We start from the raw sequence: 24884 nt of genomic DNA on the forward strand, positions 1-24884 counted from the left end.
AAAGAAAATAATTTTTTCCACAAAAAAAAAAACCAAGGCTCTGAGCCTGGCCTTTTAACGGCTTCACCTGCTTTGGAGTTTTTTAAAAACTTCAATACTAGCGTTTTATCTTTCCTGACTTTGTTTAACTTTACTTTTAAATAACCCTTTAATCTCTGGGAAATAATAAAATCATCTTCAGTTTTAGTTTTTTCTTGAGCAAAATAATAGAAGACAGCAGATGCATCCAATAAATTCTCCCGAGTAGGCTGACTCAGTCAAAAGGCTCACTGTCTGGTGATACATCTTAATCTCGTGTGGTTTTACATTGCTGTAAAAACTTTATTACTACAGATATCTAATAAAAAAAACAAAACTGCTGTCACAGCCACTACAAACACAGACCTCCACCATGTCGGCCTTCCATCGCTGGCCACCCCACCTGGGCAGGGCTGGCCCCACCTACTGGTCAATTTTAGGAAAGAGTCAGAGGTGGAAGATCATTGGAGCTGGAAGCGAGGCTGGTGCTGGTGATGTGGAGTCACTGTGTGGAGGTTAAAAGCATCACTGCATCTGTAGAAAAGAAGATGAAGAAGGTAAAGAAATGGCAATCTCCTCTCAGGGAGTAAACCTCAGCGATTTTCTAAAGCATCTAAGTCTTTGTAGACATAATAAAAATTCTGACAATCGTCTGCGTCTTTTTTTGAACAACATAGTAAAGCAGAATAAGCTCCATCAGGCTGTGGATTTAGATTGTTGAGTTAGATTTTATAACGATTTGTTCATAATACAAAGCTTTTAGAGATCTTTGGGCTTTGCAGTGCTAAGAGTGTTTATGTTTCTGGTTTCTGAGAGCAGAGCTAAAAACAAAACAAAACACAAAACAAACAAAAAAACAAGCACAACACAAAACCCCCAAAATCTAATTCAAACCACTAGTCATGCACAAAACCAACCATATATGTGCAAAGTTGTTGATGCTCTCTGTATGGTTGCCACTCAAACTCCTCACCGTATCTCAAAGACTGAACCCTTCAGGAGAAACTCATTTCTGCTGCTTGCATCTGTGATTTCTTCACTACTCAATGTTTCTGAGATGCAGATCGACTAGTAAATCAAAACGTTCACCTTCTGGCTCAGTTCTCCCGTCACCACCACAGTCTAGTGCAACACCTGAGGTGTTGGATGTCATCCCAGCCTGTTCACATCCAGCAGTAAACTCTCTACTACATGGTGATTGTTCGGATGAAGCCAACAGAAACACAATGTCTGAAAAAAACGTTGTATTACATCTTTTTCTTCATGTAAACGAACGAAACTTCTCTCAAATCCATCAGTCTTTTCACTTACTCGTGAGTTAATTAATCAATGTTTGCATTTCTTACCATTTCCTGCATGAAGAGATTACAACAGCTGCAACTCATTATTTTACAGTACTGAAGTGAGCAGCTTCAAATTGCTCTTTCTCTTATAACTGAGCTTAAATTGGACTTTTCTACTAAAAAAAACCCTGTAAAAATCACTGTCACATGACCCAGAAAAAGATTTCCGTTATCATCTAGCTTCAATGACTTTTGGACCTCATACCATTAAACACTGTTTACACTGTCTTTGTTTTAAGGAACTGAAACCAGTTGTGCTTTTGCTTTAACTGTCAGCTGCTCTGATACACAGAAAGAAAAATGCAGGATGGAAACGTGATTTGTACAGTCTGGTCCCAGGAGGTTTTCTCTGGTGATGTGGTTTCACAGTCTTGTGACTTTCATGTTTTACATGAATTAGTCTTTTTGGTTCACAAAATGCATCTATTTTAGGGCTTTAGTCAGGTTTAAATGACTGTTAATTACCTGAAAAATAAATCTGTTAAAAGAACCATTCAGTCACTTTGTAATGGGACGTATCTTCAGCACAATCGTATGTACTGTGCACCTGAAACTAATATCGTTCACCATTTGGCGCTTCCTTCTCACATGCCAGAGAGCTATTACAGTTACACCGCAGATTGTGTCTAAAACGATTTAACCCTCAACTTCCTCGCAGTTGCATCATTACATTATTTCAGCATTTGCAGTTATTCCAACTGTTTTATTAATCCTTAACATACTTTTCATTTACTTGTTCAACTTTACAAACTTTACCCAGTATTTTCCACATAAATCAGCTAGCACCAACATTAAAACCAATTACATTTGCCACGCTGCAATGGATCCTGGTTTTTATGTGGGTGTTGTTTTCACACAGACTGCCCCACTTAAACATTATTACAGCCAAATTACACCTCCCATATGGCAATGGCACTCCCTGACGGCTGCAGCTTCCCTTGGAAGTCTAATGCGTCAGACCGGAGCTTAATTACTCAGGAACAACAACAACAAAAAAAGATAAATCCACATATATATTAGCGTCTGAGTTGCAAGGGCCAGCAGTCAAAGCAATCACTTTATAAGCACACTGTACCCATCTTTTGATGGCTACTTCCAGCTCAAATCATCTCAAACTGGTTTCTTGAACATGAAGATGAGTTCACTGTACTCCACTAGAGCATCTTTGGGATGAGGTGGAACGGCAGATTCAAGTCAACAATTAATGAACATGACTTCATGACGCAGTTCTGTCAGCAACAGGGGTCATACCTGCTGTAAACAAGGTGTTCCTAACAAAGTGACCAGTAATTGCATATATGCTGTTATGATGGATGTTTATAATAAATATTAACTGAGAGAGAAAAGATACACCAACGCTACTCTAGGGTAATAACAAAACGAGGGAAATTAACAAACTACATCTAACTGTTTTGGATTCAGAACAATTATTTTCAGCCTTTTATAAGGATTAAAATTTAATTCTGGATTTATTTTGGCAGCTTGAACTAGTTAAAGAAGATGCTGCCTATCCTGACATTTTCATGAAAAGTCAAAACTACTATTTAAGCACAATGACGACAGACTCCAGGCAGACAATCCTGTAAAACATGGAAATATGAAGCATCTCTGATGGCTCAACACAGTAAGAAGAAGGGATGGAAATGATGTATAACTAGTTGAATACTGGAATCAGTGTTTTAAGCTGTGATGTAATAAACTAGTGCTGGGAAAATGAAAAAGGAAGAAGACAAATGTTTCCCTTTTGTGTTTTCCCGATTATGTGTCCGATATTTAAAAAAACAACAACTATCTATCATGTACAAACTCTTAACAGGAATAAACCTGAAACCAATTGTTCTGCTGGGGAAGTTTTGTAAGCGGTACAAAGTTTAAAAAACAACATTCACCTGAGGGAGGCCCCCAGGAGCTCAGGTCTGACTGGTTTCAGCGACCAGAAACTGGAATGTACGGTGAGCAAACTGTGTTAAAATGCAGTGACTGATAAAAGACGGATGAGCACCATCACCATCACAATTAGTTGATCAATATTCTCAATAATATAACAAAAGGCTTTCTTACAGACTGTATTATAATACAAATACAAACCACACATGGATTATTGCATGGTCCTGAAGCCAGCAGCGCCCTTGGTCATGAGATTTGTTTTAAATGTTTGCTGTATTATTGTTTTTAAATCATTGGAGTATACAGACTTTAAAAGTGTTTTATGATTACAATAGTTCGTAAAGTAGCAGAAGTATTCACACATCACAGTGACGCAGGTTAAAGGTTAATTATCAACCTTCTGTGGAGGAAATAAGGTGCTTGTTGTGCATTACGTTCAACATTTTCCTAATGTACCTTCAAACAGCTAATACCGCTTGAGCGTTCCTGTCTGTGCCTAATGTCGAGTCATAGTCATGTAGTTTCTCTTTTCAAGTTCTTCTTGATGAAAATCACACTTTAACCTTTGACTTTCATAAACGATGTGACAGACTTAACACCATGTTAAGTCTATTTGGCAAATTCTGATCATTATGAAGGATTATCCAGAATATTCTGACCGGCTACCTTTGATAACGCAGAAACAGAAATCTTGAGTTGTGGTATCAGGGTGCTCAGCCCACAGATATTGAACTTCACATACCCCATCTGCCTCCATTTGGGACTGCAATGGCCTTAAAAACCCTACACATATCTTCCCTACTTAAGTGCAGCCTTTTTTCTAATGGAATTACAATATCAGCATCTGGTCTCTGACTTCTCATCAACTGTGTGGGCGTCCTTTAGAGGACATTTCATCGGAATAAAGGCAAATACGGTGGTGCCTTTATCTGCAGAAATATGTGGCCTGTAGCCAGTGGGTGGGGCACCACATGCTCGCTCTCACTGTTAGATTGGATAGAAAAGTCTGCAGCAGGACGAGCGAATATTAATGACGTTTCTGAGTGTTTCGATTCCATCAAGAACAAAAACAAATCTTAGCTAACCAACACTCACTGGGTTTTAGTGGATTACTATATTTCACAGAAATATTACAGAAACAGTTTCTTTGGTACAATAATCCAGCTGTGCAGAAATCAGGGAGTCGGGAAGAAGCAGCTCATTAAATTCTGTGCTTGTTTAAGACTGAAGCACATATTATATTATCATAATACCAGAGCTGAACTGGATGACTCATTCCTCGCTAAATTACTTCAGATGTTATTTAAAAAATATATATATTTTATGCAAGTGAAGCTGCTTGTGCTGCCACCTAAACCAATCATAACGTGGCCTCAAATGTTAAAGTAACCTTATGAGCAGAATCTGATATAAGAGACTATCAGTTATGGAGACAAAGACAAAGGCAAAAAAAACTGTATTAAATTAAATAAGCAAACTGATATGAATGAACCTTACATTTAGATAATACAAATCATCAGCAAGAATAATAAAAAACAAGCAAAAACAAATAATAAAACAAACCTCAGCTAACGTGGAAGCTACACTGCAAGGTGGTCTGTTTGATAAATAAAATGTGACAGGTCACATACAGGACCATTAACATCTCTGTAAACAGAACTCAGCTCCCACAAAGCTCCAAATGAAGAAAAACTGCATCTGCATGCAGAGAACTGTTTGTGGAGACATCCAGCATATCGACGCACAGTGAGTGAATGATGAAGAACAAACCATAACGAGGGGCAGGGCTACTACACTGCATTGTGTCCATCAGGTAAAAAAAGAAAAGAAATCTGTTGGCTAATCTACACCATATCAATAACAGCTTCCTTAAGGTTTTAAAATGCACTGCAGCTGCATTTTAAAACATATCTACAAGCAATGCCAAAGAAACACACAGGTATGAGTACAGAGGTACTATGAAGGTAGCTCACTTCTTACTGGAGTATATCACCATAGTGACTTAAACTGTAGAGCAAACCTGCTTCAGAGCAGGTTGTGTTTGAGATTACGGATCAACAAGTATGAAATCAGCACTTAGCTACCAATCAGTTCTCTGGAAAACTGCTTTACAACAAGTACCTGAAAGATCCCTTTGGACTGCTGTGCCATGGATAGTGGGAGGATCTTTCCATTGATGAGCATCAGTAGTCTAATCAGTTCAGATTCTTAAATTCAACTTCATTCTTTGACTTTTCCCATTTGTCTGCAGAACAATTTCACAACATTTTGAATTCCTCTATAAACATTAATCTCGTTTTTTCTTTTGTCCGCAACGCTTGTCCCTAGCATGTCCTCGTCCATGAAAGCATTTAATCTTATCTGAGCAATTCCTCTTGGTCTCCTGTATCACTGCTCATCATTCGACATGCTTTTCCCAGTATATCCACGCCCATTTTTGTATTTATGCTTGTATTTTCTCCCAGACTGGTAAACATCAACAGAGCTCAGCAAAAGAACTTTTAGTTCCTATTTCAACTTTATTAATACGAGTGTTTAACCTGTTCATGTTTATAGTTGTATCTTTCTTTGTAAAGTCAGCTGTTCTGCTGCTCTGTATGTGATTGGTCAGATGCCCCCAACGCCACCCCTTTCATGTAAACAGGCTAGTAGCTAAAATGGGAAACCCTGGTTTACCTTATAGAGTTGATAACTAGCGTCATGTGATCACTTAGTCTGATTGACAGTGTTGGGATAAGTTAATCAAGATAACAGAAAGATTTCTTGAGTATGATGAACAATGAATTTAACTCCTAAATGTGACTTCCTAACACAGAATGTAATGACGTCATACGCTTTGTACTTTGATGTGTGGTGATTGGAAGTGTCTGTGTGGTGCAGCCTGGACAGACCAGACCAGCTGCACCACACAGACACTTCAAGAGAATGATTGTTATGAAACTTCCACACAAATTGAGGGAAAAATGGAGAGTTGTTGCCTATGAACTGCAGGAACAAAATGGTCACAGAGCAGTGTTCACTGATCTGGTTGCCTTCATAATAAAACAGGTGAAAGTAGCATAAGATCCAGTGTTTGGCAACATCCAAGACTCACAATCTGGAAGCAGTTTTAAAGTTTCAAGTTCCACCAAGCAAAGAAAAAAGGGAAGTAGTTTTGCCACTAATGTCAGTACGGTTCCAGGAGTCAAAACTCAATCAACTGGAAGCAGAACAAATTCCACTGTTCTGCATAGTTGTTTGTTTTGTTCACACAGCAATCATTTACTAGAGAATTGTAAGCAGTTTAAAGCTAAAATGCATCGAGATAAGTTGACTTTTATCAAGGAAAGGGGAATTTGTTTTGGTTGTTTAAAAGTTGGTCACATAAGCAAAGACTGTAGGAGTCGTTTGAGACACAGCAGCTGAGCAAATGATCATTTCATGCTGAAGACATCCTCAGACAGAATTAAACACATACATAAACACAGCCTGGTGCCAATAACACAGCTAATGACACTGCTGTATCACTGGCTTTACTGATTAAAGACCATATCTGAAGGAAATCTTTCAACACAACAGAAAGTGACCTTTTAAACCTGCGACACTGATGCTGCATTCAAGGACCATTACAAACATTTGAAAGGACTTAAGAACATGAAGAAAATGTGACTTGTTTCTCTGTAATGAAGCTGTTTTAGTGAAGAAAGTTGAAAGGTCACAGAGCGACTGCTGAATCTTCTGCTCTAAACATGAACTCTGAACTTTGTGATGCTTCAGGAGGAAAACTGCTTCAGTTATTCTCTCAGATTAGTTTCATATTTTCTGCATCAGATTTGAGTGAGATCCTGGAATGAAGACAGAAGAAAAGACTTTGTTCAAAGTTTGATTTATAGTCAAACCTTCCAGTTTATTCACACAATAAAACATCAACACAATATATGAATTCATTCATTAAAATCACAGTTTTTCCTCATTTGTTTGATGATTTTGACAAAAACAAACACAAACACACACACATGGTCTGCCATACTCATGAAGAGAAATGTCGACATTGTTCAATACAAATATTCCAGAAACATTTAGAGGATAGAGAAGTTTACATTTTCATGTGGAGAAATATTTTAGTAAATCAAAATGATGATGAGCAGTGATAGCCTCCATAAACAGTCACAGGAAAGATCTCCTTTAAAAACTCAGAAACATCAAGAGAACAACTAGAAGATGTGGAGGTACCACCCATAATGTTTGACTGACAGCTGATCTCTGTGCAGAAATGATGGAGAGGAAATAAAATGAAACTAAAACACAGATTTAAACCCACAATATGAAAGACTTCAATCTATTTGAGCTTAATCAACTCAGCTGTGTCTCCATAATAGTGAACCCAAAGTCCAGCATAGAGCGGCTGAGTGAATGTGGTCTGGACTCTGTGGAGGAGAGTCATGGTTTCAGAGACGCTGTAGAAGGACAAAATACCTGCTGTTGTTGTTACAATTTAATACCCAAGATTTGTCATTATGTCCAAATTTACATTTAATCCCTTTTCTGCTGATATTCTTGTATGCGACTGCTACAAAAACTTCTTTCCCTTTCCTCTCCACTTCAAAGTAACACCGTGCAGTCAGACTCTCTCTACTCAGAACCTGAAACCACCAATTGAATCTGTCTGGATGATCAGAATAAGACTGTTGTTCTTCCATTACTGTTGCTTTTCTGTTCCCCTCTGATAATAACAGCTCTTTGTTTGCTGTGTTTGGATCCAGTGTGATTTCACATGAATATTTTAAGAATCCAGCTCTGGTCTTTGGCTCTGGTGGATCTGACAGTAAAACATCCACTTCAGTTTCCTGCTGGGATCTGATCTGCTGCTTCACATCAGAGCTTCTTTTCTGGATGAGATGGATCAGCTCAGTGAAGATCTTCTCACTGTGCTCCACTGTTTGATCAGCAGACTGATTGATGGCCTCCACCTCCTGTTGAAGCAGCTTCACATCTTTCTCTCTGTCCTGGATTCTCTGCTGGATGTTTTGTCGACTCACCTCCAGCTCTCTCTGCCTCTCAGTCCTTTCTGCTGCAGCTGAGACTGTGTCGTGGCCTTTATGTTCATCCACAGAGCAGAGATAACAGATACTCTGCTGATCAGTACGGCAGAACATCTTCATCACCTCATCATGACGAGAGCAGATCTTCTCCTGGAGCTTCTTGGAGGGCTCCACCAGCTTGTGTTTCTTTAACTGAGCTGCTACATAATGAGGCTGAAGGTGTTTCTCACAGTAAGATGTCAAACAGAATAAACAGGACTTGAAGGCTTTCATTTTTCTTCCAGTGCAGACATCACAGGCCACATCTTCAGGTCCAGCATAGCAGTGATCAGCAGGAGCAGCTTGGAGTCCAGTCTTCTTCAGCTCCTCCACTAAATCTGCTAACATGGTGTTTTTCATCAGGACAGGCCTCGCTGTGAAAGTCTGTCTGCACTGAGGGCAGCTGTAGATTTTCTTCTTTTCCTCTTCATCCCAGAAGCTTTTAATACAGTTCATGCAGTAGCTGTGTCCACAGGGAATAGTCACCGGATCCTTCAGTAGATCCAAACAGACTGAACAGCAGATTTTTGTTTGATCCATTTGATTCATGTGCTGTGCCATTTCACCGTCTCTCAGTGACTGTCAGACAGTTTGACTTCCTCTGAACAGAAACTACCTCTGTGCTCTGAAGGGAAACAGATCTCTGCTCTTGTTCACCTTTAGACCCATCCTGATACAGACACATCTGTGAAGGGAGATATATTCTTACAGAGCGACCAAGAGCCAATCACATGATGCAGGGTGTGGTATGTGTGATTACATCATGCAGTAACAAGTCTGACCCAGTTAAAGTTTAATAGTTTATCTTTACTTGGTGCTTTGAAATGTGACAGTCAACACTCAGTGATTTCATTCTATTTTTCAAAAAGTTCAGCAAAGTTTAGGATGCTGTGATGAATAAAAATAAATCAAACTTTATATTTTGACATTTTCTAATCTTAGTTCATTCTCACACTTACAGAATGATGCATGGGAACAACTGACTCCACTAAATCAAACCTATGTTCAAATGAGATTATGATCATTAAATAGTAACAAATATTTAAATTTAGCAACAACAAATGCAGATCGGTCCACAGTGTTTACAAAAACAAACAAACAAACAAACAAACAAACATTATTTTGTAGTTTTTCCTGTGTACACAGTCACAGTGGAGTTTAAATGCAAACTTTCCAGTTTAATTCAAGGTTTTAGTAAAATTTTGCCTGAACTGTTTAGTAATTTTTCACAAAGTGTCCATGTCAGTAATTCATTCAAATGTATTTTGGTCTTAAACTGATCCAGTAAATGTAACTTTTTCTCACCTACTTAATCGAGTATTTTAGTTGTTTAACTGTCATTATAACTAAACTGAACATCCAAAGCTTTTCTCACTGCAGTTTTGTTGTGCAGTTATAGCAGCACTTTGAATCATCCACAGTTTTATAGAACTGTCTGTTGAATTGTTGTTTTGTTTGGTGCGATGGTTCATTTATTTAAATATTGATGATAATTTGATATATTTGATTATTTATTACTGGTGCAAACAATTCATTTCTTCATGGTGCAAATATATAGTAGACTCAGGAGTTTAACTCAGTTTTCTTGGCCTTTGTTTATCGTTTCATTTAAAATCTTAATGGGTAAATCAGAATCAGAATACTTCATTAATCCCAAAGGAAATTAGGGTTACAGCAGGCAGCACGCTAATGGCGCATGCGCACTTACAAAGAAACCTTCTGACCAACTTTACACAAACATCACATTGGGGAGACATGTCAGAAAGGTAGGCTGATAGGAAAAAAACAACAAAAATACATAACATGAGGTGAGAGGAGGAGAAAAAAAAACTCCACTCAGACTGAGCTCCTAGTGGGAGAACAGTTTGATAACAGAAAAAACACCTCAGCACAAAAAGCACATGACTATCAATACACCATAGAAACACAAGATAAGCAACAGGGGCGGGTAAAGGGTAAGAGAGAGCCGGTGTAGACAGCGCATCCGATCCTGCAGCATGTCTGCGCTGGTCCAGTCGACTGCCATCTGCCCCGGTAGGGCACAAGCATCGAAGGCGTTTGGAAACGGAGGGGGGATCAGTGTGTGCATATCAGTGTAAGTGTGTGTGTGTGTGTGTGTGTGTGTGTGTGTGTGTGTGTGTGTGTGTGTGTGTGTGTGTGTCCAGAGTTCAGCTGAGACAGTGTCCTTCGCCCTGCTAGGCTAAGTAAACAGTCTTCCAGCCAACCCAAGTGGCCTTGCATGGAATGGGGGGAAAAGTCTTTTTTTGTTTCACACAGCAGTAATGCATTCCCACACACAACCTTCCTTTCAATTAAAGTAACACTGTTTCCATGCATGAAAAGGAGCAGGAAGAAGAATAAATTCTTATTGATACCTGCCCCCTATCTGTGGTAATACAAGTAGGCAACCAAAATTACACTATGACAATTTTCTGCACATAACAAAACAAAGCAAACAGAACAATATACTCAACAATGAGCAATACCACTAAATATCAAACTAAAAGATCATTTTTCTACAATTAAATTCTATTCTTTCAACTTCTTCATATTGGTTTATCATTTTATTCTTATAGCAGATTTTAAATTGAGAAACATTTATACAACACTTAAGATGATCACTGAGAGAATTCCAGTTTCTTATGCCTATGACTGTTGGACACATTTGCCTTTGTGTGGTTCGAGCAAACCGGTGCTTAAAATAAAACTTCCTTCTGCCGTCCCCATTTTCTGAACACAATACAAATAAACTTTGTAACTTAAGAGGTAGTGTTTTATTTTTCGCCCTAAACATAATAGTTAAAGTCTGTAATTTCACTATGTCTTCTAGTTTTAACAATTTCGATTTTATAAACAAATTATTAGTGTGTTCTCTATATTTAACATTATGCATAATTCGAAGTGCTCTCTTCTGTAATAAATATAATGGTTTCATATTAGTCACGTATGTATTCCCCCATACTTCAACACAATAGCTCAGATAGGGTAGAAACAATGAAAAATATAATATTGTCATTGTCTTGTAATCTAATATATATCTAACATTACCCAGGATATAAATACTTTTAGCCAACTTTTTTTTAACATGTTCAATATGTGATTTCCATGTTAACTTGTCATCCACTATTACACCCAGAAAACAGAATTATGTCACTCTTTCAATTAATACTCCGTCTATAGATAATACTATCTCTTCCTCCTTTACACGGTTTCCGAATATCATAAACTTTGTTTTTTCCAAATTCAGTGATAACTCATTTACATCAAACCATTTTTTCATTTTTTTCATTTCAATAACCATAATTTTAGCCAATTCTTTCAAGTTCTCTCCGGAACAATAAAAATTTGTATAGTCTGCAAACAAAACAAAATTCAACATTTTTGACACATCACAAATGTCATTTATATATAAATTAAAAAGTTTTGGTCCTAAAACAGAACCTTGAGGGACCCCACATTCTATTTTCATTCTATCAGATGAATTGCCTAAACACTGCACATACTGAAACCTATTATGTAAATAGCTGCTTAACCAGTTCAATACTATTCCTCTCACACCATAAGTTCTTAACTTAGAAATCAAGATGGAGTGTTGCAGAGTGTCAAAAGCTTTTCTTAAATCAATGAATAGTATATTTATTATGATGTGTTGCTGATGAAATGTCTTCAATAGTATTCATTAATGCTATTGCTGTTGATCTGTTCCGTCGAAATCCGTACTGACTTTCGCTTAACAGTTGATGTTTTTCAATGAAACTATCAAATCTTTGTGCAAAGAGTTTTTCAAGCACTTTAGAAAACTGTGATAGCAATGATATTGGTCTATAATTATTAAAACTATGTCTGTCTCCCGATTTATAAAGTGGGATAACTTTTACCACTTTCATTCGGTCAGGAAATACAGCCGAATAAAATGAGAGATTAAAAATATAACATAGAGGTTTGATTATACAATCCAAGGTCTTTTTTACGATGACCATGTCTAACCCATCATGGATGTCTTGTTTTTAGATTCTGCTACAATGATTTCTTTTTCAGTGATTTCCCCTAAAAACATAGACTTTACCACTCCATCTCAAAATCATCTCAAATCATCTCAAACTGGTTTCTTGAACATGAAGATGAGTTCACTGTACTCCAATAGAGCATCTTTGGGATGAGGTGGAACGGCAGATTCAAGTCAACAATTAATGAACATGACTTCATGACGCAGTTCTGTCAGCAACAGGGGTCATACCTGCTATAAACAAGGTGTACCTAACAAAGTGACCAGTAATTGCATATATGCTGTTATGATGGATGTTTATAATAAATATTAACTGAGAGAGAAAAGATACACCAAAGCTACTCTAGGGTAATAACAAAACGAGGGAAATTAACAAACTACATCTAACTGTTTTGGATTCAGAACAATTATTTTCAACCTTTTATAAGGATTAAAATTTAATTCTGGATTTATTTTGGCAGCTTGAACTAGTTAAAGAAGATGCTGCCTATCCTGACATTTACATGAAAAGTCAAAACTACTATTTAAAGACAATGACGACAGACTCCAGGCAGACAATCCTGTAAAATATGGAAATATGAAGCATCTCTGACGGCTCAACACAGTAAGAAGAAGGGATGGAAATGATGTATAACTAGTTGAATACTGGAATCAGTGTTTTAAGCTGTGATGTAATAAACTAGTGCTGGGAAAATGAAAAAGAAAGAAGACAAATGTTTCCCTTTTGTGTTTTCCCGATTATGTGTCCGATATTTAAAAAAACAACAACTATCTATCATGTACAAACTCTTAACAGGAATAAACCTGAAACCAACTGTTCTGCTGGGGAAGTTTTGTAAGCGGTACGAAGTTTAAAAACCACCATTCACCTGAGGGAGGCCCCCAGGAGCTCAGGTCTGACTGGTTTCAGCGACCAGAAACTGGAATGTACGGTGAGCAAACTGTGTTAAAATGCAGTGACTGATAAAAGACGGATGAGCACCATCACAATTAGTTGATCAATATTCTCAATAATATAACAAAAGGCTTTCTTACAGACTGCATTATAATACAAATACAAACCACACATGGATTATTGCATGGTCCTGAAGCCAGCAGCGCCCTTGGTCATGAGATTGTTTTAAATGTTTGCTGTATTATTGTTTTTAAATCATTGGAGTATACAGACTTTAAAAGTGTTTTAATGATTACAATAGTTCGTAAAGTAGCAGAAGTATTCACACATCACAGTGACGGAGGTTTAAAGGTTAATTATCAACCTTCTGTGGAGGAAATAAGGTGCTTGTTGTGCATTACGTTCAACATTTTCCTAATGTACCTTCAAACAGCTAATACCGCTTGAGCGTTCCTGTCTGTGCCTAATGTCGAGTCATAGTCATGTAGTTTCTCTTTTCAAGTTCTTCTTGATGAAAATCACACTTTAACCTTTGACTTTCATAAATGATGTGACAGACTTAACACCATGTTAAGTCTATTTGGCAAATTCTGATCAATTATGAAGGATTATCCAGAATATTCTGACCGGCTACCTTTGATAACGCAGAAACAGAAATCTTGAGTTGTGGTATCAGGGTGCTCAGCCCACAGATATTGAACTTCACATACCCCATCTGCCTCCATTTGGGACTGCAATGGCCTTAAAAACCCTACACATATCTTCCCTACTTAAGTGCAGCCTTTTTTCTAATGGAATTACAATATCGGCATCTGGTCTCTGACTTCTCATCAATTGTGTGGGCGTCCTTTAGAGGACATTTCATCGGAATAAAGGCAAATACGGTGGTGCCTTTATCTGCAGAAATATGTGGCCTGTAGCCAGTGGGTGGGGCACCACATGCTCGCTCTCACTGTTAGATTGGATAGAAAAGTCTGCAGCAGGACGAGCGAATATTGATGACGTTTCTGAGTGTTTCGATTCCATCAAGAACAAAAACAAATCTTAGCTAACCAACACTCACTGGGTTTTAGTGGATTACTTTATTTCACAGAAATATTACAGAAACAGTTTCTTTGGTACAATAATCCAGCTGTGCAGAAATCAGGGAGTCGGGAAGAAGCAGCTCATTAAATTCTGTGCTTGTTTAAGACTGAAGCACATATTATATTATCATAATACCAGAGCTGAACTGGATGACTCATTCCTCATTAAATTACTGCAGATGTTATTTAAAAAAAAAAAATATTTTATGCAAGTGAAGCTGCTTGTGCTGCCACCTAAACCAATCATAACGTGGCCTCAAATGTTAAAGTAACCTTATGAGCAGAATCTGATATAAGAGACTATCAGTTATGGAGACAAAGACAAAGGCAAAAAAAAAACTGTATTTAAATTAAATAAGCAAACTGATATGAATGAACCTTACATTTAGATAATACAAATCCTCAGCAAGAATAATAAAAAACAAGCAAAAACAAATAATAAAACAAACCTCAGCTAACGTGGAAGCTACACTGCAAGGTGGTCTGTTTAATAAATAAAATGTGACAGGTCACATACAGGACCATTAACATCTCTGTAAACAGAACTCAGCTCCCACAAAGCTCCAAATGAAGAAAAACTGCATCTGCATGCAGAGAACTGTTTGTGGAGACATCCAGCATATCGACGCACAGTGAGTGAATGATGAAGAACAAACCATAACGAGGGGCAGGGCTACTACACTGCATTGTGTCCATCAGGTAAAAAAAAAAGAAATCTGTTGGCTAATCTACACCATATCAATAACAGCTTCCTTAAGGTTTAAAATGCACTGCAGCTGCATTTTAAAACACATCTACAAGCAATGCCAAAGAAACACACAGGTATGAGTACAGAGGTACTATGAAGGTAGCTCACTTCTTACTGGAGTATATCACCATAGTGACTTAAACTGTAGAGCAAAGCTGCTTCAGAGCAGGTTGTGTTTGAGATTACGGATCAACAAGTATGAAATCACCACTTAGCTACCAATCAGTTCTCTGGAAAACTGCTTTACAACAAGTACCTGAAAGATCCCTTTGGACTGCTGTGCCATGGATAGTGGGAGGATCTTTCCATTGATGAGCATCAGTAGTCTAATCAGTTTAGATTCTTAAATTCAACTTCATTCTTTGACTTTTTCCCATTTGTCTGCAGAACAATTTCACAACATTTTGAATTCCTCTATAAACATTAATCTTGTTTTTTTCCTTTGTCTGCAACGCTTGTCCCTAGCATGTCCTCGTCCATGAAAGCATTTAATCTTATCTGAGCAATTCCTCTTGGTCTCCTGTATCACTGCTCATCATTCGACATGCTTTTCCCAGTATATCCACGCCCATTTTTGTATTTATGCTTGTATTTTCTCCCAGACTGGTAAACATCAACAGAGCTCAGCAAAAGAACTTTTAGTTCCTATTTCAACTTTATTAATACAAGTGTTTAACCTTTTCATGTTTATAGTTTTATCTTTCTTTGTAAAGTCAGCTGTTCTGCTGCTCTGTATGTGATTGGTCAGATGCCCCCAACGCCACCCCTTTCATGTAAACAGGCTAGTAGCTAAAATGGGAAACCCTGGTTTACCTTATAGATTGATAACTAGCGTCATGTGATCACTTAGTCTGATTGACAATGTTGGGATAAGTTAATCAAGATAACAGAAAGATTTCTTGAGTATGATGAACAATGAATTTAACTCCTAAATGTGACTTCCTAACACAGACTGTGATGACGTCATACGCTTTGTACTTTGATGTGTGGTGATTGGAAGTGTCTGTGTGGTGCAGCCTGGACAGACCAGACCAGCTGCACCACACAGACACTTCAAACCTCACCTGAGGACAAAAAGCACAAGAACAACAAGAAAAAAAAGAAAGAAAACAAACCTTAGAAACATGCAGGGTTACAGGAGAAGCCAGTGGTGCAGAGGTCAGCCTGAATTTAACTCCTATTTATGACTTCCTACCAAAGAATGATGATGGAAGAAGTTTGATTTATTTATTACGCATTAGTTTTATGGGTCTGTTCCACTTAAGGTCAGATTGGCGTCTATGAACCAAAATGAGTTTCACACCAAGACTAAACTCGTGTCATGGTTTGCATTATGCAGTGGTTACAGTGGTGACACTTATTAGACTCTGAAGTCTGTGCACCAGTTTTTCAGGGTCCTATAGGTGCAAATGTTGCGACCACTGTAAATGTGACACCATCACAGAAAAATTGTATCAAATCAGAAGAAGAAAGAGAACTCTAATATGATGGCTGCACACCAGCTGGATCATTATAACAACATCACATCACATGAGTAACTTCAACATGACGAGACTTCAAGGACTCCAACAATGTTCATACAGTGAGGATAAATAATGTTTTTTATTATAAAAAGGACACAATATAGATATATAAAATGCAGCCAGAACTCCAATAACTAACATGTCCATTAATTTGACACGTTGGTTTATATATAATTTCTTTTTCTCTCTTAGCTTTTCAGCGCCACATTTTTGCCATTTCTTCCACACTCAACTCTTTTCTACAAGCTGAGCACACAGTGAAGGTAGGGGAGGGCTGGTGGCATTAAGAGATTTGATTGGGCAATCTAGGGGCCAGTTAGTTATTTCCTTTGGTGAAAGTTGGGCTCTTCAATTCAGCATGGTACAACTCCAAAGATTCTGCAACATCAAACCCTCTGTCTGCTAATATTACATCCAGTTACAAGATGAGCTTCCCGACCCCCTGAACTACGGATGCCCTACATGACTGTTAGGACAACTTATGTATTGCAAGTATGCAGTACTAAGAATAACTTGATGTTTCTGACTTTGCATTATGAATTGTTTACCCACTGACAAACATTTCAAGTTCTACTAAATTAAAAAACAATTTGTGGTAACCTGATTAGGATTCAAAAAGAATAATTAACAACACTTCTTGTAATGGTGTTAAAATCAGCCCAGCTTTTATTTTCATATGCAAAAAGTAAAAGAAAATCAGCTAACATACTGGACACATAATTGTCAATTATACTGTCACCATTGTTACTGGTATTGAAAGCTTATTGATAATTTGTCCAAGTAAGGAATGCCCTCTCACAAATGTCATGTGACAACCTCATTGGCTTACGGAACTGTGATGTCACACACATTTAGAATCTTACCACCACTGTGATCCTTCGATCCTTTGATCCTAAAACCTATAAATAGGGGTGAGACGCAAGAACTTTTAGTCCGTTATTCGCAGCATTTATGTTTGCAGCATTCAAACGAACGTTCGCCAGAGAAGCCCTTTTTGGATCCTTTTCAGAGTCACTGTTAACAGATTCCAACATGTCTCCAAGAAAGCAGAAAAAAAGAGAAAACGTAAAGCCCAGCGCTCCTCTTTGCAATCGAGAAGACGATACTCAACTGCAGAAGATGTGCTCGGAAGAAATGCATGAGGAAAATCTCATGAACAATCACAATACGCGACACCCGCCCCAGCCAGAGTACACCAATTACATCTGGGAAAGCTTTTTTAAACAACGATCGGAGATTATCTCACTGAGAGAGCACTGTGAGAGAAGGACCGCTGAAGCAGATAAACTGTTCAGACAGCTTCTCGATAAGGAAGATATTATAAAGGAGAAAGAAATGGAACTCCTAGACATGCGGGGAAGGATCTTTGAGCTCCAAGCAAAGCTCAATAAAGTACAAGAAAAACCAACAGAAGAAATCCTCCAACAGAAGAAAAACGAGAAAGAGAGGGAAAAAAAGATCAGGAGCTGCAAGTAAAGCTGGATGAAGCTCTGCAAAAAAATCAAGAACTCCTCCAAGAGAAGAAACAACTGGTCATAAAACTCCAAGGCACTGAGATAAATGAAAAAGTGCTGAAAGGAAGGGTTGAGTTTCTTCGAAAGAAAGCGCAACAGACCATGAAAAAGGAAGATATGGATTGCAAGCTTCAGGACAGCGAGAAACACAAGGAAGCCTTGCAAATAAAGCTTGATGAAGCTCTGCAAAAAAATCAAGAACTCCTCCAAGAAAAAGAACAAATGGACATAAAGCAGCGCAAACTGCAAGGCATGGAGGGAAAGTACAAAGCACTGCAGGCGAAGCTTGATAAAACACTGAACAAAAATAAAGAGTTGCTTCAAGAAAACAAGCAACTAGAAATTAAACAGAAAGAAACGGACTCCAAGCTTGAAGGCGTGGAGGAAAAATACACCGCGCTGAAAATAAAGCTTGATAAAACAGTGCAAAGAAATAAGGATTTCCTACAAGACAAAGAACAATGGGAAATAAAGCAGAAAGAAGATAAACAAATTCTCCAGGACTTTGAGAGGAAAAACCAACAACTGCAAGACCGTTATAACAAACTGAACTCCAAAACAACTGAGCTGGAGGGGGAAAAGAAAAAAGTGCAAAAACAATGCTCAGAGATGCAGAGTAAGCTCAGTGACATGCTGAGAAAAAACACAGAACTGGAGAAACTTTCCAACAACTTGAAGTGCAAAAACACTGAGGTGCAGATGTTAAAGCAGCAAGTAGAGAAAACAAACAAAGACCTGCAGTGTACACTTCAAGAACTGGAGAGAAGTCAGCAGCTACAAGACGCACACAACAAATTACAACACAGTTATACAGAGATGCACGAGGCAAAGCTTATGCAGGAGGCCAAATGTAAAGAACTGAAAGAAAGGCTGGAAGAAAAACAAGCCAAATTAGAAGAAGTGGAGACAACATGCAGGAAACTTGAGAAGGAAAACACACAAACAATTGATGAGTTACGAACCCTCATCCTAGAGAAAAGAGTGCTCGTGGAAAAGATCACGGAGAAGAAGAAAAAACGCTTCCGCTTCTTCTGGAGAAAGAGCACTCCTGCTTTTTCTACGTTTTCTACTTTTCCTTCTGCTGATGTCACCCTGTCTTTCTCCTCCACCGTTGCATCGTAATTTTCACCTTAACTCCTAACACCTGCCCCATCCCCCCCTCTCTCTCTTTCACCCTCACCCCCCAACCAGTCCCGACAGTTGACTGGCCCCTCTAGAGCCTGGTTCTGTCATAGGTTTCTTCCTTTAAAGGGAGTTGTTCCTATCCACTGTCGCACCCAGTGCTTGCTCAGAGGGCATAGTTGGGGTTCTCTCTCCTCTCTTTCCTCCTTTCTATCCCTTTCCTTTACCCTCTTCTTTACCCCCCACCCCTCCCCCCTTTTCTATTCCCCCGCTTTTCTATTTCCTTAATAATTTAATAATAAACACAATTGGCTACATTTTAAATGTGTCTGATCAACGTCTTGATTCAAGAATGAATTGTCTTTCTCACGGAGTCATGTGTATTTTGTGTTTTCCTCGGGCTGGTGATCCCCGCGGTCGTTCAGCCCCGGAGTCCAGAGTTTTAGTGTTTTAATCACATTTAGTGTTACATTTTAGATCACCACAATAGGATATCCATAATTTAGGATTCAGGCATTTGTTTTAGTTCAATATCGTAATCATTCTATGACTGAGTAGTTTACAGAACCTTCAGTCTGCAGCAATAACTTCTGTTGGAGCTATTTGTTCTTATTTTTTATTATTTTGAAATTAGTTAAAGTTTGTTGTTAGTTTACTTATATTTTGGGGTTTATTTACAAGTTTATTTGTAGGTTAATATTTGTTTCAATGTTTTGTTTGTTTGATGTTACCTTGTTAAATTAGTCAGTAAAAGCTGTAGGGCCATTTTGTTTCTATAAATAAAGAGACTGGTATAGGACCAGCATGCACTGGGGTGAGCCTATGGTTTTTTACTAGAGCAGGAGAAGCAGCAGGACGTAGCTAAAAATGGATCTTGTTATTGCTTGCCAAACTGGATAAAATAAACCATAAAAACGCAACTTTAAAGTTTGGACAGTGGACTTCTGTTGCCTGCGTACGAAATATTATCTCAGTGTAGCAGTGGCTTGTGGACTTTTAATTGTGGGATGTTTGGTTTGTCAAACAAAATGAATTGCCACTACAAAAAGTAAAAAACCTGCCCGTGGACAAAGGAATAATCCTTCATTAATGGATATGTTGGATATATGGATTTCAAGGATCACCGTCAAACTCAAATAAAAGTTACTGGATCGTCTGTAAGTACTCCAGACGGATTTGATGTTGAAGCCTGGATCAACATGTCACTCGTTCATCAAAGCTGGTGAGTGACAATATTGTTTAAGCCGTAAAGGAAAACGGTGAAGCTATTGGAGTTTAAAGACATTATTTCACTACAAAGACTGATGAACTGAGTTTTGATGTACTAAATTTGTGCATAATAGCATCACTAATTGAAACATGCCAACGCCCTCTGTGGAAATGTTTGTTCAGTGCAATCATGTTTGCGCTTTATGCTATGGATTCTCAGTGTGCTGTGCATCTTTATAATGTTTGAAATAATCCAAGAGGACAATAAAAATGTCGGATATTAAGAGTAAACAAGAGAGTAAACAAGAGGATGACACTCAGATGCAAGCAGAGAAAAGAAGCATCAAATTTACGCCAAAAGGTTTGGATTTGTATATAAAGACATGCCAAGAAAAGCGGACTTCAATGTGTAAGCAAGCATCTAAGTACATGGGGAAAACTTCAGCTTTAATGACCTCACATGAGAACGTTAAGGAAGTGTCTTCGGAATTTGGGAAGTTTATTAAATGCTATCAAGATGCAAACGCTTTGCAAGAATCCTTTTTAAGTTTGCCACTGCCAGAAGATGAAGTGAAAGGCAAAGCGCACATTTTCAGTCTAAGGTGACAGCATTCTCTCTTTTTATGGACAAAGTAAAGGTTTGGTTGCAGGAAGCAGGCGAGCCGTATACTGAACAAAGCAATACTGCTCTTAATGATCAAGCTGTTGAAAGTTTGGATGAAATAAATCCTGAGTGTCTCTAATATCTCAAGTGTAAAGCCACCTTCGAAAACATTGTCACAGCAAAGTCGAATTTCATCAACATCTTCCGCACGCATTAAAGCTGCGGCTGACAAGGCAGCGCTCATGGAGCGACTCGCTGCATTAAAGAAAAACATTCTATTGAAGCGCAAGAGGAAAAACTGAGAAAAGAAAAGGAGAAATTATCCTTGGAAACAGAGTTGGCAGCAACTAAGGCAAAGCTTCGTGTCTTAAAAATAAACTCAGCTTGTAGCTCTGAGCGTTCTGATGGAATGAACTCTTATTTTGAAAGAGGGCACGTACAAGAAGCGCCTTGTGCTGATACATTTGTTCCGGCAGAAAGAGATTACTCTGGTACAAATTCTGCATCTGAATCACAAGTAATCATACCTCAAAACTCAATCAACTGGAAGCAGAACAAATTCCACTGTTCTGCATAGTTGTTTGTTTTGTTCACACAGCAATCATTTACTAGAGAATTGTAAGAAGTTTAAAGCTAAAATGCATCGAGATAAGTTGACTTTTATCAAGGAAAGGGGAATTTCTTTTGGTTGTTTAAAAGTTGGTCACATAAGCAAAGACTGTAGGAGTCGTTTGAGACACAGCAGCTGAGCAAATGATCATTTCATGCTGAAGACATCCTCAGACAGAATTAAACACATACATAAACACAGCCTGGTGCCAATAACACAGCTAATGACACTGCTGTATCACTGGCTTTACTGATTAAAGACCATATCTGAAGGAAATCTTTGAACACAACAGAAAGTGACCTGTTAAACCTGCGACACTGATGCTGCATTCAAGGACCATTAAAAACATCTGAAAGGACTTAAGAACATCAAGAAAATGTGACTTGTTTCTCTGTAATGAAGCTGTTTTAGTGAAGAAAGTTGAAAGGTCACAGAGCGACTGCTGAATCTTCTGCTCTAAACATGAACTCTGAACTTTGTGATGCTTCAGGAGGAAAACTGCTTCAGTTATTCTCTCAGATTAGTTTCATATTTTCTGCATCAGATTTGAGTGAGATCCTGGAATGAAGACAGAAGAAAAGACTTTGTTCAAAGTTTGATTTATAGTCAAACCTTCCAGTTTATTCACACAATAAAACATCAACACAATATATGAATTCATTCATTCAAATCACAGTTTTTCCTCATTTCTTTGATGATTTTGACAAAAACAAACACACACACATGGTCTGCCATACTCATAAAGAGAAATGTCGACATTTTTCAATACAAATATTCCAGAAACATTTAGAGGATAGAGAAGTTGACATTTTCATGTGGAGAAATATTTTAGTAAATCAAAATGATGATGAGCAGTGATAGCCTCCATAAACAGTCACAGGAAAGATCTCCTTTAAAAACTCAGAAACATCAAGAGAACAACTAGAAGATGTGGAGGTACCACCCATAATGTTTGACTGACAGCTGATCTCTGTGCAGAAATGATGGAGAGAAAATAAAATGAAACTAAAATACAGATTTAAACCCACAATATGAAAGACTTCAGTCTATTTGAGCTTAATCAACTCAGCGGTGTCTCCATAATTATAGTAAACCAACAGTCCAGCATAGAGCGGCTGAGTGAATGTGGTCTGGACTCTGTGGAGGAGAGTCATGGTTTCAGAGACGCTGTAGAAGGACAAAATACCTGCTCTGTGATCCAGGTACACTCCTACTCTGGAGGAACGAGGACCTGAGACACGAGTTTGGATGTTGTTGCAACGAAATGTATAAATGTTGTTGTCACAATATAATGCCCAGGATTTGTCATTACATCCAAATCCACATTCATGTCCTTTTCTGCTGATATTCTTGTATGCGACTGCTACAGAAACTCCACCTCCCAACTCCACCTCCCAGTAACAACGTCCAGTCAGACTCTCTCTACTCAGGACCTGTTCATATTCAGTGAATCTGTCTGGATGATCAGAATAAGACTGTTGTTGATTCATTAATGTTGCTTTTCTGTTCCCCTCTGATAATAACAGCTGTTTGTGTGCTGTGTTTGGATCCAGTGTGATTTCACATGAATATTTTAAGAATCCAGCTCTGGTCTTTGGCTCTGGTGGATCTGACAGTAAAACATCCACTTCAGTGACTGTCAGTGAGATGTTTGTCCATTCCTCTCTCAGAATGTCCTGTAGTTTATCTCTGACCTCTGACACAGCTGCTGTCACATCCTCAAAGTAGCTCAGAGGACGGATATTGATGCTGGATGAGTCTGTAGACTCACTGAGTGCTGACAGTGAGGGGTAGTTGTGTAGAAACTGGATGTGATCCTCTGTGTGTGAGAGCTGCTTCAGCTCAGCATCTTTCCTCTTCAGCTCAGTGATCTCCTGCTCCAGCTTCTCCTGAAGCTCTTTGACTCGACTCACTTCAGTTTCCTGCTGGGATCTGATCTGCTGCTTCACATCAGAGCTTCTTTTCTGGATGAGATGGATCAGCTCAGTGAAGATCTTCTCACTGTGCTCCACTGTTTGATCAGCAGACTGATTGATGGCCTCCACCTCCTGTTGAAGCAGCTTCACATCTTTCTCTCTGTCCTGGATTCTCTGCTGGATGTTTTGTCGACTCACCTCCAGCTCTCTCTGCCTCTCAGTCCTTTCTGCTGCAGCTGAGACTGTGTCGTGGCCTTTATGTTCATCCACAGAGCAGAGATAACAGATACTCTGCTGATCAGTACGGCAGAACATCTTCATCACCTCATCATGACGAGAGCAGATCTTCTCCTGGAGCTTCTTGGAGGGCTCCACCAGCTTGTGTTTCTTGAATGAAGCTGCAACAATATTATGAGTCTGAAGGTGTTTCTCACAGTAAGATGCCAGACAGAATAAACAGGACTTGAAGGCTTTGATTTTTCTTCCAGTGCAGACATCACAGGCCACATCTTCAGGTCCAGCATAGCAGTGATCAGCAGGAGCAGCTTGGAGTCCAGTCTTCTTCAGCTCCTCCACTAAATCTGCTAACATGGTGTTTTTCACCAGGACAGGCCTCGCTGTGAAAGTCTGTCTGCACTGAGGGCAGCTGTAGATTTTCTTCTTTTCCTCTTCATCCCAGAAGCTTTTAATACAGTTCATGCAGTAGCTGTGTCCACAGGGAATAGTCACCGGATCCTTCAGTAGATCCAAACAGACTGAACAGCAGAATTTTATTTGATCCATTTGATTCATGTGCTGTGCCGTTTCACCGTCTCTCAGTGACTGTCAGACAGTTTCACTTCCTCTGAACAGAAACAACCTCTGTGCTCTGAAGGGAAACAGATCTCTGCTCTTGTTCACCTCCTACAGGAAATGAGGCTCACCAGCAACTGCATTTACACCATGTTGTTTAGACCCATCCTGATACAGACACATCTGTGAAGGGAGGCACTAAAGAAATATCCTGGCAGTGACAAGAGACAGGGTGTGGTCTGTTTATTACAAATTATTAGAGCCTCCTTAAGATAAAACTACTTATTTTGAGGTTAAAGTTCACATTTTTTTCTTCCAGGAAATAGTTGAAATATATGGAGATTACAGTTGTTGTTTCAAGATAAACTACCACAGCTTCTGTACCCTCAACAACATGCTTTATATAGATGAGTCAATGAAAGCGTACTTCTCAATCTATTTTAGTTATAAGAAAATCATTTTTCTTTCACCAGATGAACATGTGAAGAGTTTAAAATAGCTTCTTTCAAAATATAATATTGAAAATAATCAGAGAAAAACAGTCACCTTCAA

The 24884-nt window shown here is 38.5% G+C and overlaps 3 protein-coding genes across 3 annotated transcripts; 1 reads left to right on the forward strand and 2 right to left on the reverse strand.

The window, feature by feature from the left end:
* Positions 1–8191: 8191 nt before the first annotated feature.
* On the reverse strand, positions 8192–24671 carry LOC120726345 (E3 ubiquitin/ISG15 ligase TRIM25-like; the record flags this gene model as incomplete). Its single annotated transcript, XM_040019842.1, has 2 exons — positions 24441–24671; positions 8192–8965 (listed from the first exon to the last, which is right to left on the reverse strand). A coding segment is annotated over exon 2 (678 nt), but the record flags the coding sequence as incomplete, so codon positions are not given.
* Positions 18028–19453, forward strand: LOC120726344 (peroxisomal and mitochondrial division factor 1-like). The gene has a single exon (XM_040019841.1). It carries the CDS (start codon positions 18182–18184, stop codon positions 19199–19201), a length of 1020 nt encoding a protein of 339 aa, XP_039875775.1. The 5' UTR covers positions 18028–18181; the 3' UTR covers positions 19202–19453.
* LOC120726343 (tripartite motif-containing protein 16-like) lies at positions 22545–24323 on the reverse strand. Its single transcript, XM_040019840.1, has one exon. It carries the CDS (start codon positions 24321–24323, stop codon positions 22671–22673), a length of 1653 nt encoding a protein of 550 aa, XP_039875774.1. The 3' UTR covers positions 22545–22670.
* Positions 24672–24884: the final 213 nt, after the last annotated feature.

Source organism: Simochromis diagramma, unplaced genomic scaffold (genome assembly GCF_900408965.1).
Source record: "Simochromis diagramma unplaced genomic scaffold, fSimDia1.1 OVJJ01000751.1, whole genome shotgun sequence".
NCBI lineage: Eukaryota > Metazoa > Chordata > Actinopteri > Cichliformes > Cichlidae > Simochromis > Simochromis diagramma.

Bases quoted from the DNA above. Each gene is read 5' to 3' on its own strand.
- LOC120726343 (XM_040019840.1), bottom strand. From the start codon at position 24,323: ATGGATCAAATAAAATTCTGCTGTTCAGTCTGTTTGGATCTACTGAAG.
- LOC120726344 (XM_040019841.1), top strand. From the start codon at position 18,182: ATGAAAAAGGAAGATATGGATTGCAAGCTTCAGGACAGCGAGAAACAC.